Source organism: Dendrobates tinctorius, unplaced genomic scaffold (genome assembly GCF_039654945.1).
Source record: "Dendrobates tinctorius isolate UK_male_01 unplaced genomic scaffold, ASM3965494v1 ptg000126l, whole genome shotgun sequence".
In the NCBI taxonomy this organism is placed as follows: domain Eukaryota; kingdom Metazoa; phylum Chordata; class Amphibia; order Anura; family Dendrobatidae; genus Dendrobates; species Dendrobates tinctorius.
The window spans coordinates 27,773,775-27,786,409 of record NW_027361794.1 but is presented as its reverse complement, the minus strand read 5'-3'; the positions used below and the strand labels follow the sequence as shown (position 1 = coordinate 27,786,409).

Below are 12,635 nucleotides of genomic sequence, written 5' to 3'. Positions count from 1 at the left end.
TCAGCACATGTTACATATAGGAGTGGTGGGATGACGGTGTAGGACGTTCCCCTATTATATCCAGATATTACACAGCAGGGAATAATGGCAGATCACTCCCTACTCCATGTAATGGACCTGTCAGCACACGTTACATATAGGAGTGGTGGGATGACGGTGTAGGACGTTCCCCTATTATATCCAGATATTACACAGGAGGGAATAATGGCAGATCACTCTCTACTCCATGTAATGGACCTGTCAGCACATGTTACATATAGGAGTGGTGGGATGACGGTTTAGGATGTTCCCCTATTATATCCAGATATTACACAGGAGGGAATAATGGCAGATCACTCTCTACTCCATGTAATGGACCTGTCAGCACATATTACATATAGGAGTGGTGGGATGACGGTGTAGGACGTTCCCCTATTATATCCAGATATTACACAGCAGGGAATAATGGCAGATCACTCTCTACTCCATGTAATGGACCTGTCAGCACATATTACATATAGGAGTGGTGGGATGACGGTGTAGGTTGTTCCCCTATTATATTCAGATATTACACAACAGGGAATAATGGCAGATCACTCACTACTCCATGTAATGGACCTGTCAGCACATATTACATATAGGAGTGGTGGGATGACGGTGTAGGATGTTCCCCTATTATATACAGATATTACACAACAGGGAATAATGGCAGATCACTCTCTACTCCATGTAATGGACCTGTCAGCACATATTACATATAGGAGTGGTGGGATGACGGTGTAGGACGTTCCCCCTATTATATCCAGATATTACACAGCAGGGAATAATGGCAGATCACTCTCTACTCCATGGAATGGGACCTGTCAGCACATGTTACATATAGGAGTGGTGGGATGACGTGTAGGACGTTCCCCTATTATATCCAGATATTACACAGCAGGGAATAATGGCAGATCACTCTCTACTCCATGTAATGGGACCTGTCAGCACATGTTACATATAGGAGTGGTGGGATGACGGTGTAGGACGTTCCCCTATTATATACAGATATTACACAGTAGGGAATAATAGCAGATCACTCTCTACTCCATGTAATGGACCTGTCAGCACATGTTACATATAGGAGTGGTGGGATGACGGTGTAGGACGTTCCCCTATTATATCCAGATATTACACAACAGGGAATAATGGCAGATCACTCCCTACTCCATGTAATGGACCTGTCAGCACATGTTACATATAGGAGTGGTGGGATGACGGTGTAGGACGTTCCCCTATTATATCCAGATATTACACAGCAGGGAATAATGGCAGATCACTCTCTACTCCATGTAATGGACCTGTCAGCACATGTTACATATAGGAGTGGTGGGATGACGGTGTAGGACGTTCCCCTATTATATCCAGATATTACACAGCAGGGAATAATGACAGATCACTCTCTACTCCATGTAATGGACCTGTCAGCACATGTTACATATAGGAGTGGTGGGATGACGGTGTAGGACGTTCCCCTATTATATCCAGATATTACACAGCAGGGAATAATGGCAGATCACTCTCTACTCCATGTAATGGACCTGTCAGCACATGTTACATATAGGAGTGGTGGGATGACGGTGTAGGACGTTCCCCTATTATATCCAGATATTACACAACAGGGAATAATGGCAGATCACTCTCTACTCCATGTAATGGACCTGTCAGCACATGTTACATATAGGAGTGGTGGGATGACGGTGTAGGACGTTCCCCTATTATATCCAGATATTACACAGCAGGGAATAATGGCAGATCACTCCCTACTCCATGTAATGGACCTGTCAGCACACGTTACATATAGGAGTGGTGGGATGACGGTGTAGGACGTTCCCCTATTATATCCAGATATTACACAGCAGGGAATAATGGCAGATCACTCCCTACTCCATGTAATGGAACCTGTCAGCACATGTTACATATAGGAGTGGTGGGATGACGGTGTAGGACGTTCCCCTATTATATCCAGATATTACACAGCAGGGAATAATGGCAGATCACTCCCTACTCCATGTAATGGACCTGTCAGCTCACGTTACATATAGGAGTGGTGGGATGACGGTGTAGGACGTTCCCCTATTATATCCAGATATTACACAGGAGGGAATAATGGCAGATCACTCTCTACTCCATGTAATGGACCTGTCAGCACATGTTACATATAGGAGTGGTGGGATGACGGTTTAGGATGTTCCCCTATTATATCCAGATATTACACAGGAGGGAATAATGGCAGATCACTCTCTACTCCATGTAATGGACCTGTCAGCACATATTACATATAGGAGTGGTGGGATGACGGTGTAGGACGTTCCCCTATTATATCCAGATATTACACAGCAGGGAATAATGGCAGATCACTCTCTACTCCATGTAATGGACCTGTCAGCACATATTACATATAGGAGTGGTGGGATGACGGTGTAGGATGTTCCCCTATTATATACAGATATTACACAACAGGGAATAATGGCAGATCACTCACTACTCCATGTAATGGACCTGTCAGCACATATTACATATAGGAGTGGTGGGATGACGGTGTAGGATGTTCCCCTATTATATACAGATATTACACAACAGGGAATAATGGCAGATCACTCTCTACTCCATGTAATGGACCTGTCAGCACATATTACATATAGGAGTGGTGGGATGACGGTGTAGGACGTTCCCCCTATTATATCCAGATATTACACAGCAGGGAATAATGGCAGATCACTCTCTACTCCATGTAATGGACCTGTCAGCACATATTACATATAGGAGTGGTGGGATGACGGTGTAGGACGCTCCCCCTATTATATACAGATATTACACAGCAGGGAATAATGGCAGATCACTCTCTACTCCATGTAATGGACCTGTCAGCACATGTTACATGTAGGAGTGGTGGGATGACGGTGTAGGATGTTCCCCTATTATATCCAGATATTACACAGCAGGGAATAATGGCAGATCACTCCCTACTCCATGTAATGGGACCTGTCAGCACATGTTACATATAGGAGTGGTGGGATGACAGTGTAGGATGTTCCCCTATTATATCCAGATATTACACAGCAGGGAATAATGGCAGATCACTCTCTACTCCATGTAATGGACCTGTCAGCACATATTACATATAGGAGTGGTGGGATGACGGTGTAGGATGTTCCCCTATTATATCCAGATATTACACAGCAGGGAATAATGGCAGATCACTCTCTACTCCATGTAATGGAACCTGTCAGCACATATTACATATAGGAGTGGTGGGATGATGGTGTAGGACGTTCCCCTATTATATCCAGATATTACACAGCAGGGAATAATGGCAGATCACTCTCTACTCCATGTAATGGACCTGTCAGCACATGTTACATATAGGAGTGGTGGGATGACGGTGTAGGATGTTCCCCTATTATATACAGATATTACACAGCAGGGAATAATGGCAGATCACTCTCTACTCCATGTAATGGGACCTGTCAGCACATGTTACATATAGGAGTGTGCAGCGAGGATGGGGGTCCTCATTCATGTGATGATTGGGGGTCCGCCACCACTTACCTTACATTAATCTATGGATGCACCGTACGTCCGTATTATTCCCGTTTACAGACGTCTTGTTATTTCTCCCTTATGTTGCGGTATTATGTATGTAGGATTGATATCGACTAATATATTTTATTTCTTCATCACTTTATCACTATTTTAGTACCATCAGCGCTGGCGAATCCCAACATTGGAATCTGTGGGATCCCGGAGATCCAAGAATCTGCCGGTGTAAGTATTATAGAGCCATAGGGGGTGTCTGTGTATCACCAGATCATGGGGTGTGAGTGACCCGTCCAGTATTATCCCCATATAACCATGGGACGGCTCTGTTCTAAGCGTAGATGACTCTATGGTGTTAGAGAATAGTATTTATAGTAAATGGAATCTGTCACCAGGTTTATGCTGCTGACAGATTCATCCTGAGATGTTTTCCTGCAGCTTCTAGATCTTAGTATTATTTCTTATTCTTTTTTAGGACTTGATGAAATCATTGATCCCGGCAGGAGAACCGCGTATGAGCGACTATGAAACATCTAAACTGATCGGCAGAGGAGGTTTTGGGTGAGATTTCTGTTCCCATAATCCCCATTTCTCAGGGTTCCCTATGACAATGCTTCGGCCTCTGTGCTCTGCCAGTCAGTGTTGTCATAGGGAAACGATTGGAGTCCACATCTCCAGGTCACCATTCAGCTCAGTTATATACAGCTGAGCGAACTGTTCTGTAACCAATCAGTCTGTAAGGAAAGGGATGATATAATAGACGACACTCCCCGGTCCTAGACCTCCTCTGCTCTTCTGCTTCCGCCTACACCAGTTTCCCTGTCCTCCGCATCGATCTTAGGTTTTTTGGGGCCCCATTATGGAGCTGATAAGAGTAATTGGTTGCACACGGTCACGTGAGGGGTGACACGATACTGACGGTAATGACATCTGCACCCCCACCCTCCACCATAACCATGTGAGTCCGATCACCGGCCCCAGCAGCAGAAGGAAGAACAGCCAAAGACCGGCACAGAGGACGGAGCACTGCAATGATGGATGGGCAGGGACGAGGACAAGTGGGTCTAATGTGTTTCATTAAATTTTAACCTCTTCCTGCCCCTCCATTTATTCTGCCACGGGCTGTGGAGAAAGCCAAAAACCAACTTCTTACGACTATTGGAGCATTTTCAATTTTATCCAATTTTTATTTTTACTGAATCCTATCTATTGGTGGGTTACAGGGAATCTGCCCAAGATGAATTTCGGTAGATTCTCTCATCTACAATGTGACCTGGTGAGGGCAGACGTGGCGTGGTGCAGACCTCCCATCATCTATGGAGTGTTATTTCATGGGTTCTAGATGTGGATTTCTAGCTGGTATTAAACATTAGTATAAAAGATCATGGAATGACTTGTGTATATAGACTGTTAATAAGGCTTTATTATAAACCATGGATTCTCCTTCTATTCAGGGCCGTCTACCTAGTGCGCCACAAAGAATCACAACAGACCTTTGCCATGAAGAAAGTGACCAAGAGGAGCCTGAAAACTCCTATTAGAGTGGACATGGCCTTTCTGGAGCGGGACATCCTAACATTCGCAGATTGTCCCTTTGTGGCCTCCATGCTCTGCTCTTTCCCTATGAGATCTGACCTGTGTATGGTCATGGAGTATGTAGGAGGTAGGACCCGTACCTTGTGTTATATTCAGCCCATGTCTGCTGACATCTTATCACCTCTCACATCATTAAGACTTATCCCCATGGACGGTTACATCCCCACAGAGCATTTACTATAGGTTATCTCTTACCATGGTGCCCGGAAAGTCATTGATGTGTGGGATCTCCCTGTCGGTCCGCACTGAGCACGTCAATATCTCCAGCTGTAGACGAGATGTGACATCACTTTATGTCATTAGTTACTTGGACAACAATTTCATCATGACCTCAGACTAATATTCTGTACATTCTGTGCTTATATATTTTCTCCTGCCCCAATGTTTCTGCTCACTTCTCTTTATAGATCATGGTGTTCTGCTGTATAAACCCCTCACCGGTCATATTTCCTTTCTTCTATAGGTGGAGACTGTCGGACCCTTCTAAACATGATGGGTCATTTCCCTGTCCCGTTGGCCCGCTTGTACTTTGCAGAAGCGGTCCTTGGTGTGGAATACCTGCATAGTTACGGTGTGGTGCACAGAGACCTGAAGCCGGAGAAGTAAGTGCATACCTGTAGTATAACAAAGGGGGAAGTTATCCCTTATCATCTCACGGACAATAAAGCTAAAATCATCTTCTCTTTCACAGCTTCCTGATAACATCTGCTGGACATATTAAAATTAGCGACTTTGGACTTTCAAAAGTTGGTGTCATGATACCACACACCAACATCTACAAGCAATCAGCAGAGGACATCTCCAGAGAGTTCCAGGATGAGGAGGTCAGCATTACACACAGGAACTTAGCTTGTTCTGTACAAATCTCATAACTCTATTTTCTCTTCCCCACATTCTTCATTTTTAGACAGCTTTTCCACTGATATTTTATCTTCTCTAATTCTGTTATTATGTCAAGAACTTGTCATAATAATCGTTTCATCGATTCTCATCTCTATCTTCTGTTGGTTTCCAGGTGTGCGGCACCCCGTGGTACACAGCCCCTGAGGTCATCCTGAAGAAAGGCTACGGAAGACCTATTGACTGGTGGTCAATGGGCATCATATTATATGAATTTGTCCATGGCTATACACCATTTGATGGGGATTTCCAAACTGGGCTGAATAAAAATATTGTCGGTGGTAAGTAGAATAATCCCATCATTGCTTTGTCTGGTTACATGGCTTTAGTTATTTCCTTTGCTTTACCTTATAGTCCAATACAGAGGATTTATTTTCTGTAACTTTCTATATAACAGGAGATATAATTTGGGATACTTATCAAGCTACTCTATCCGATGATCAGGACCCCATCACTCAGCTGCAGGACCTCATCACTCAGCTGCTCAGTATAAATCCTGTGGATAGCCTTCTGCAGGACCTCATCAGTCAGCTGCTCAGAGCAAATCCTGTGGATAGACTTGGGACAGGTAACAGATACAATAATATCAATATTCCCTTGTTACACCGATGACGTATCACTCATGTCCATGAGGATCATTACTTCTCTATCAGCTTCATCATTTATAGTTCTCCCTACTAAGATTTTCATTCTATTTCCTACATGTCTGCTCAGTTGTGTAATTAGTTCTAATTAAGATAAACTGTTCAGATATGAAGCTGTCTCTGACAATGTCCAAATCACTTTTGTTTTCCTTTATCCAGGAGGAGCTTTTGAGATCAGGGGTCATCCATTTCTTGTTGACTTAGACTTTGATTCCCTTCTAAGTCAAAAGCTAGTGTACGTTCCTCAGCTTGTGGACACCAGCTTATTTACCAGTAAGTAGAAGGAGCCATCATCTAGACTAAGTGTCTGTTTGTCTCGTCTTCCTTATTTTGTGACAATTGGTTCCCATTAATAAATGGTGACTCTATTATACTGACAATCTCTAATAACACTTCATTACCTATGTCTTGCAGACCTTTGGGATATGAAGAAACATCTGGTCTCAGAGGATGAGAAGGCCACAAGTGAGGACAATGAGAGCCTTGACTTTAAAAATTTTACATCATCTTCTGAAAGGCTTTTTAAAGTAAGTATGTGATTAATAAATCAAAAATATGTATAAAAAGACCTATGAAGGTAGACATACAATTATTTCATATCTTATTGCTTCCGCATGTAGCTCCTTACCACCGCTAACAGAATGAAGATTAATGAGAATCCTAAGTCTTCTCCAGATTGTACCCTAGAATCCAGCACAAATATCTCAGAAATGTGAGTAGATTATGGGGCTATTACTGGGATCTCTAGGCTGATTATGTGCACACCAAATATGGGACATAAATATCATAATATCAAATGCAACATCCACCATCCCATGGTTAGCAGTCAATGTGCTTTTGGCCTTAGTAATTGCTGGTGATAACAGCCTATGATCGAGGCCAGTCATGCATTTTTAGAACTGCCCACTCTGAAGGAGAGATGTATTATTATATGCCAGATATTCATGGTAGTTGTTTTCCACTCCACTCGATAAAAGTTAGTTTTGAGCAGAAGACCTTCCCCGCTATGGCAGTCATATGTCCTATTAGGCCTTATTGTCGGTGTTCTTATAGTGAGACAACCCCTTTTATAATGCGTTTACTTGTGATTTACATGTTTTTCTTCTTCCAAACAGGCAGAAAGAATCTGTTCCCTTATCTGATAGCGACAACGCTATTTGTTTCTTGCCATTCTTGTTCCAACTGTCAGGTATGTCCATGTCTACAGCACCTACAATGGGAATGTTGACTTCAAGGCTCCAATATTTCCACATGGTTTTTCTGTAATAGGTCTCTTAAGTTTTCCATGTTTCATGTATAAATGGTGACCATGTTATACTGACAACCTCTAATAACACTTCATTACCTATGTCTTCTAGATCATTCTGAGATGAAGAAACATCTGGACTCAGAGGATGAGGAGGATCCCGAGTCCCCTCCAGAGTGTGCACCAAAATCTAGCACAAATGTCTCAGAAAAGTACGTAGCTTATGGGGTCATTACTGGGAGCTCATCACCAAATATAGGATATAAATACCATAATATCACATGCAGCATCCACCATCCCATGATTAGCGGTCATTGTGCATTTGGTCTTAGTAACTTCTTCTGATAACAGCCCATAATTGTGGATGGTTATGCATTTTTAGTGCTGCCCCCAACACTGTAGGAGAGATGTCGTATAATATGCCAGATATTCTTGGTACTTGTTTTCTGCTCTGCTCCATAAAAGTTAGTTTTGAGCAGAAGACCTTCCCCACTATGGCAGTCATATGTCCTATTAGGCCTTATAGTCGGTGTTCTTATAGTGAGACAACCCCTTTTATAATGCGTTTACTTGTGATTTACTTGTTTTTCTTCTTCCATACAGGCAGAAAGAATCTGTCCTCATATTTGATAGTGATGATTCTGCTTTTCTCTTGCCATCCTTGTCCCATCTATCAGGTATGTCCATGTCTACAGCACCAACAATGTGAATGTTGACTTCAAGGCTCAAATATCCATACATGGTTTTTATGTTTTCCATGTTTCATGTATAAATGGTGACTACGTTATACTGACAACCTCTAATAACACTTCATTACCTATGTCTTGTAGATCATTCTGAGATAAAGAAACATCTGGACTCAGAGGATGAGGAGGATCCCGAGTCCCCTCCAGAGTGTGCACCAAAATCCAGCACAAACGTTTCAGAAAAGTAAGTAGATTATGGGGTCATTACTGGGAGCTCATCACCAAATATACGACATAAATACCATAATATCACATGCAGCATCCACCATCCCTTGGTTAGCGGTCATTGTGCATTTGGCATTAGTAACTTCTGGTGATAACAGCCCATAATTGTGGATGGTTATGCATTTTTAGTGCTGCCCCCCAACATTGTAGGAGAGATGTCATATAATATGCCAGATATTCATGGTAGTTGTTTTCTGCTCTGCTCTATAAAAGTTAGTTTTGAGCAGAAGACCTTCCCCACTATGGCAGTCATATGTCCTATTATGCCTTATAGTCGGTGTTCTTATAGTGAGACAACCCCTTTTATAATGCGTTTACTTGTGATTTACTTGTTTTTCTTCTTCCATACAGGCAGAAAGAATCTGTCCTCATATTTGATAGTGACGATTCTGCTTTTCTCTTGCCATCCTTGTCCCAACTATCAGGTATGTCTATGTCTACAGCACCAACAATGTGAATGTTGACTTCAAGGCTCAAATATCTCCACATGGTTTTTATGTTTTCCATGTTTCATGTATAAATGGTGACTACGTTATACTGACAACCTCTAATAACACTTCATTACCTATGTCTTGTAGATCATTCTGAGATAAAGAAACATCTGGACTCAGAGGATGAGGAGGATCCCGAGTCCCCTCCAGAGTGTGCACCAAAATCCAACACAAACGTTTCAGAAAAGTAAGTAGATTATGGGGTCATTACTGGGAGCTCATCACCAAATATAGGACATAAATACCAGAATATCACATGCAGCACCCACCATCCCATGGTTAGCGGTCATTGTGCATTTGGCTTCAGAAACCATTGGTGATAACAGCCCATATCTGCCGCCGGTTGAGCATTTTTCGTGCTGCCGACACTGTAGGAGAGATGTAGTATTACATGCCACACATTCTTAGTAGAAGGTAGCGTTGAGCAGAAGACCTTCCCTTCTATGGCAGTCATATCTCCCATTAGGCCTTATAGTTGGTGTTCTTATAGACAACCCCTTTTATAATGTGTTTACTTGTGATTTATGAGTTTTTTTCTTCCTAACAGGCAGAAAGGATCTGTCCCCGTATCTGATGGAGACGACGACGCTATTACCATCTTACCATCCTCGTCCCCACTATCAGGTATGTCCATGTCTACAGCAAAAACAATGTGAATGTTGACTTCAAGGCTCCAATATCTCCACATGGTTTTTCTGTAATAGGTCTCCTTTGTTATTTATGTTGCCCATGGGCCCATACTGCATCTCTATTTCACTAATTTTGGACAGGAGCTTTTTCATGGATTCTGTGAGATGCGTTGTGGGATCCAATAACCTACATCATCATAAGGAGACATCGTCTCCTACAATAGAATATCGCTCATCAGTGATACACCACATGGCGGCACACAGGACGCTTACTGCTCTATATCAGTGACACATCTAATGCCCCTCAGATGGGATTATGTACATTATATAGGACTTATTCTGCCCTATTATGATATAATACCAGATTATCAGGACTATAGGAGACAGGACTAGAACAATCCTACTATATACAGGAGACAAAGCAGATCCCATTAGGATATGGCGTTACTGAGGTTTTGTTTTTTACTTTCTGATCAGATTTTCCAGCTCAGACAGAAAGAATATCTGCAACAAATCTGAGTAATAAAGAAGAAAAATCAGAAAAAGGAAAAAAGGGGAAAAAGAGACGAGGTAAGTGTGAGAATCAGCCCCATGTTGTGTGATGTTAGTGAGAATCACTCATGTGGAGCAGATGTCATCTGTCAGTAATGGGATTATCACATGTATGATGGCTGACAATGACCCCTGACCTCTGTGTGATAATATTCCTCTGCCGTCCGGCCACAGTGACCGCACAGTAGTATCATGTCCGATGGCGTCCCATCACTTACATTATATTCACTTCTCTTCTCATAGGTTCCATCTTCCGCCGGATCTTATCATCCTGCCGGCGTGGATTATCCAGGGCTGCTCGAGTATTTGCTTGTTGTCACTGTTGCCCTAGAACCATCTGAAAGACAGGAAACCTAAGCATCCAGCGCCCTGAAGCCCAGCAGATCCACCATCACTGCTGGGCACAAAAGCGGGACTAACTCCTAGCCGCGGTCTACGGACCAAACATTGGGCATGGGCAGGGCCTTGGGGGCAGATCCCAAGTGCGCTCAACCATGTGAAATTGGAACCATGGAAAAGTTGACAGTGATTTCTCATCTTTACAACAAAATTTACAAAACCATTTTTTTTAGCGACCACCTGTCCCTCTGATTTCCCTTTGAGGGGTTTCTATGGCAGAAAATACCCAAAAGTGACACCATTCTAAAAACTGCACCCCTCAAGGTGCTCTAAACTACATTCAAGAAGATTATTAACCCTTCAGGTGCTTCACAGGAACTAAAGCAACGTGGAAGGAAAAATGGACACTTTAATTTTTCCAACAAAAATGTTCTTTTAGCATCAATTTTTTCATTTTCACATGGGCAACAGGATAAAATGGTTCGCAAAATTTGTTGAGCAATTTCTCCTGAGTAAACCGATACCTCATATGTGGTCATAAACCACTGTTTGGGTGCACGGCAGGGCTCGGAAGGGAAGGAGCGCTATTTGACTTTTTGAATGGAAAATATGCTGGAATATTTAGCGGTTGCCATGTCGCGTTTGGATAGCCCCTGTGTACCTAAACATTGGAGCTCCCCCTCAAGTGACCCCATTTTGGAAACTAGACCCCCAAGGAACTTATCTAGATGCATATGAGCACTTTGAACCCCCGGGTGCTTCACAAATTGATCCATAAAAATGAAAAAGTACTTTTTTTTCACAAAAATTTTCTGTCAGAGACACCGCACTGAACTTGCTCACTGAGCCAGTGCGCGTGTCCTGAGTAAAGCGAACAGTGCTCAAAGATACCTGTGGAGCGGGCAGCAACCGAGTAGATGTGTACTTCACACCCGCAGGACCTGAAGCACGTGACTGCTAGGGGCGTGGCCTAAACTCCACAGAGCTAGGAGATGCAAGACAATTCCTAGCAGAGTAACTGCGAGACAAAGTTACCAAGGGGCATAGACAGTGAGAATAGTCAGGACGTAGCCAATGAGTCACACACAGATATAGCTGCAAGGTACCATAGGGGCGAGCAGAGAGTAGTCAGGTCACAGGCAATGAGTCATACACAGATAGTTGCAAGGTACAAGAGGGGCGAGCAGAGAGTAGTCAAGTCACAGGCAATGAGTCATACACAGATAATAACGCAGTACAAAATCAACAGGCAAACTCACAATGGGAAACAGAATCGGGACAGAACCATATAAACAAGCTATAGCAACAAACAGGCACACGGGGGTCAGTACACTCGGCCAAAGGCAAAAGTATAACTGGCAGGGATTGAAGCTACCCAGGGGTTTATGAAGCTCTCCCAGAACCAGAAAGAGGCCACAATCATTAACCCCAAGTGTGCAGGTCAAAACCTGCACAGAGCTCCAGACATTAACCCCCCGGTGTGCAGCTCAAAAACCTGCACTGGGATCATGACAGTACCCCCCTCTCAACGGGGGGCCTCTGGACCCCCAGGCTTCCCCGGGTACTTGGCATGGAACGCCTGAACCAGGCGATCTGCATGTACCGAGCGAGCAGGGACCCATGAGCGCTCTTCTGGTCCATATCCCTTCCAGTGGACCAGGTACTGCAAAGAGCGGCGCACCCGCCGAGAGTCCACAATATGTCCGACC

At 43.4% G+C, this 12,635-nt stretch overlaps 1 protein-coding gene and 1 long non-coding RNA gene across 2 annotated transcripts; both read left to right on the top strand.

Annotated features, from left to right (window-relative positions):
• The first annotated feature begins 3,587 nt into the window (after window positions 1-3,587).
• Window positions 3,588-8,346, top strand: LOC141047152 (microtubule-associated serine/threonine-protein kinase 3-like). The gene is made up of 13 exons (XM_073542110.1): window positions 3,588-3,594; window positions 3,719-3,786; window positions 4,034-4,119; window positions 5,013-5,221; window positions 5,618-5,756; window positions 5,846-5,978; window positions 6,170-6,335; window positions 6,452-6,622; window positions 6,858-6,971; window positions 7,113-7,225; window positions 7,319-7,410; window positions 7,814-7,887; window positions 8,327-8,346. Exons 1-13 carry the CDS (start codon window positions 3,588-3,590, stop codon window positions 8,344-8,346), a joined length of 1,392 nt encoding a protein of 463 aa, XP_073398211.1.
• A 920-nt stretch (window positions 8,347-9,266) lies between these two features.
• Window positions 9,267-11,416, top strand: LOC141047363 (uncharacterized). Its single transcript, XR_012219786.1, has 5 exons — window positions 9,267-9,340; window positions 9,494-9,593; window positions 9,954-10,030; window positions 10,513-10,605; window positions 10,831-11,416. It is a non-coding gene; the product is annotated as an uncharacterized lncRNA (long non-coding RNA).
• The last annotated feature ends 1,219 nt before the right edge of the window (window positions 11,417-12,635 follow it).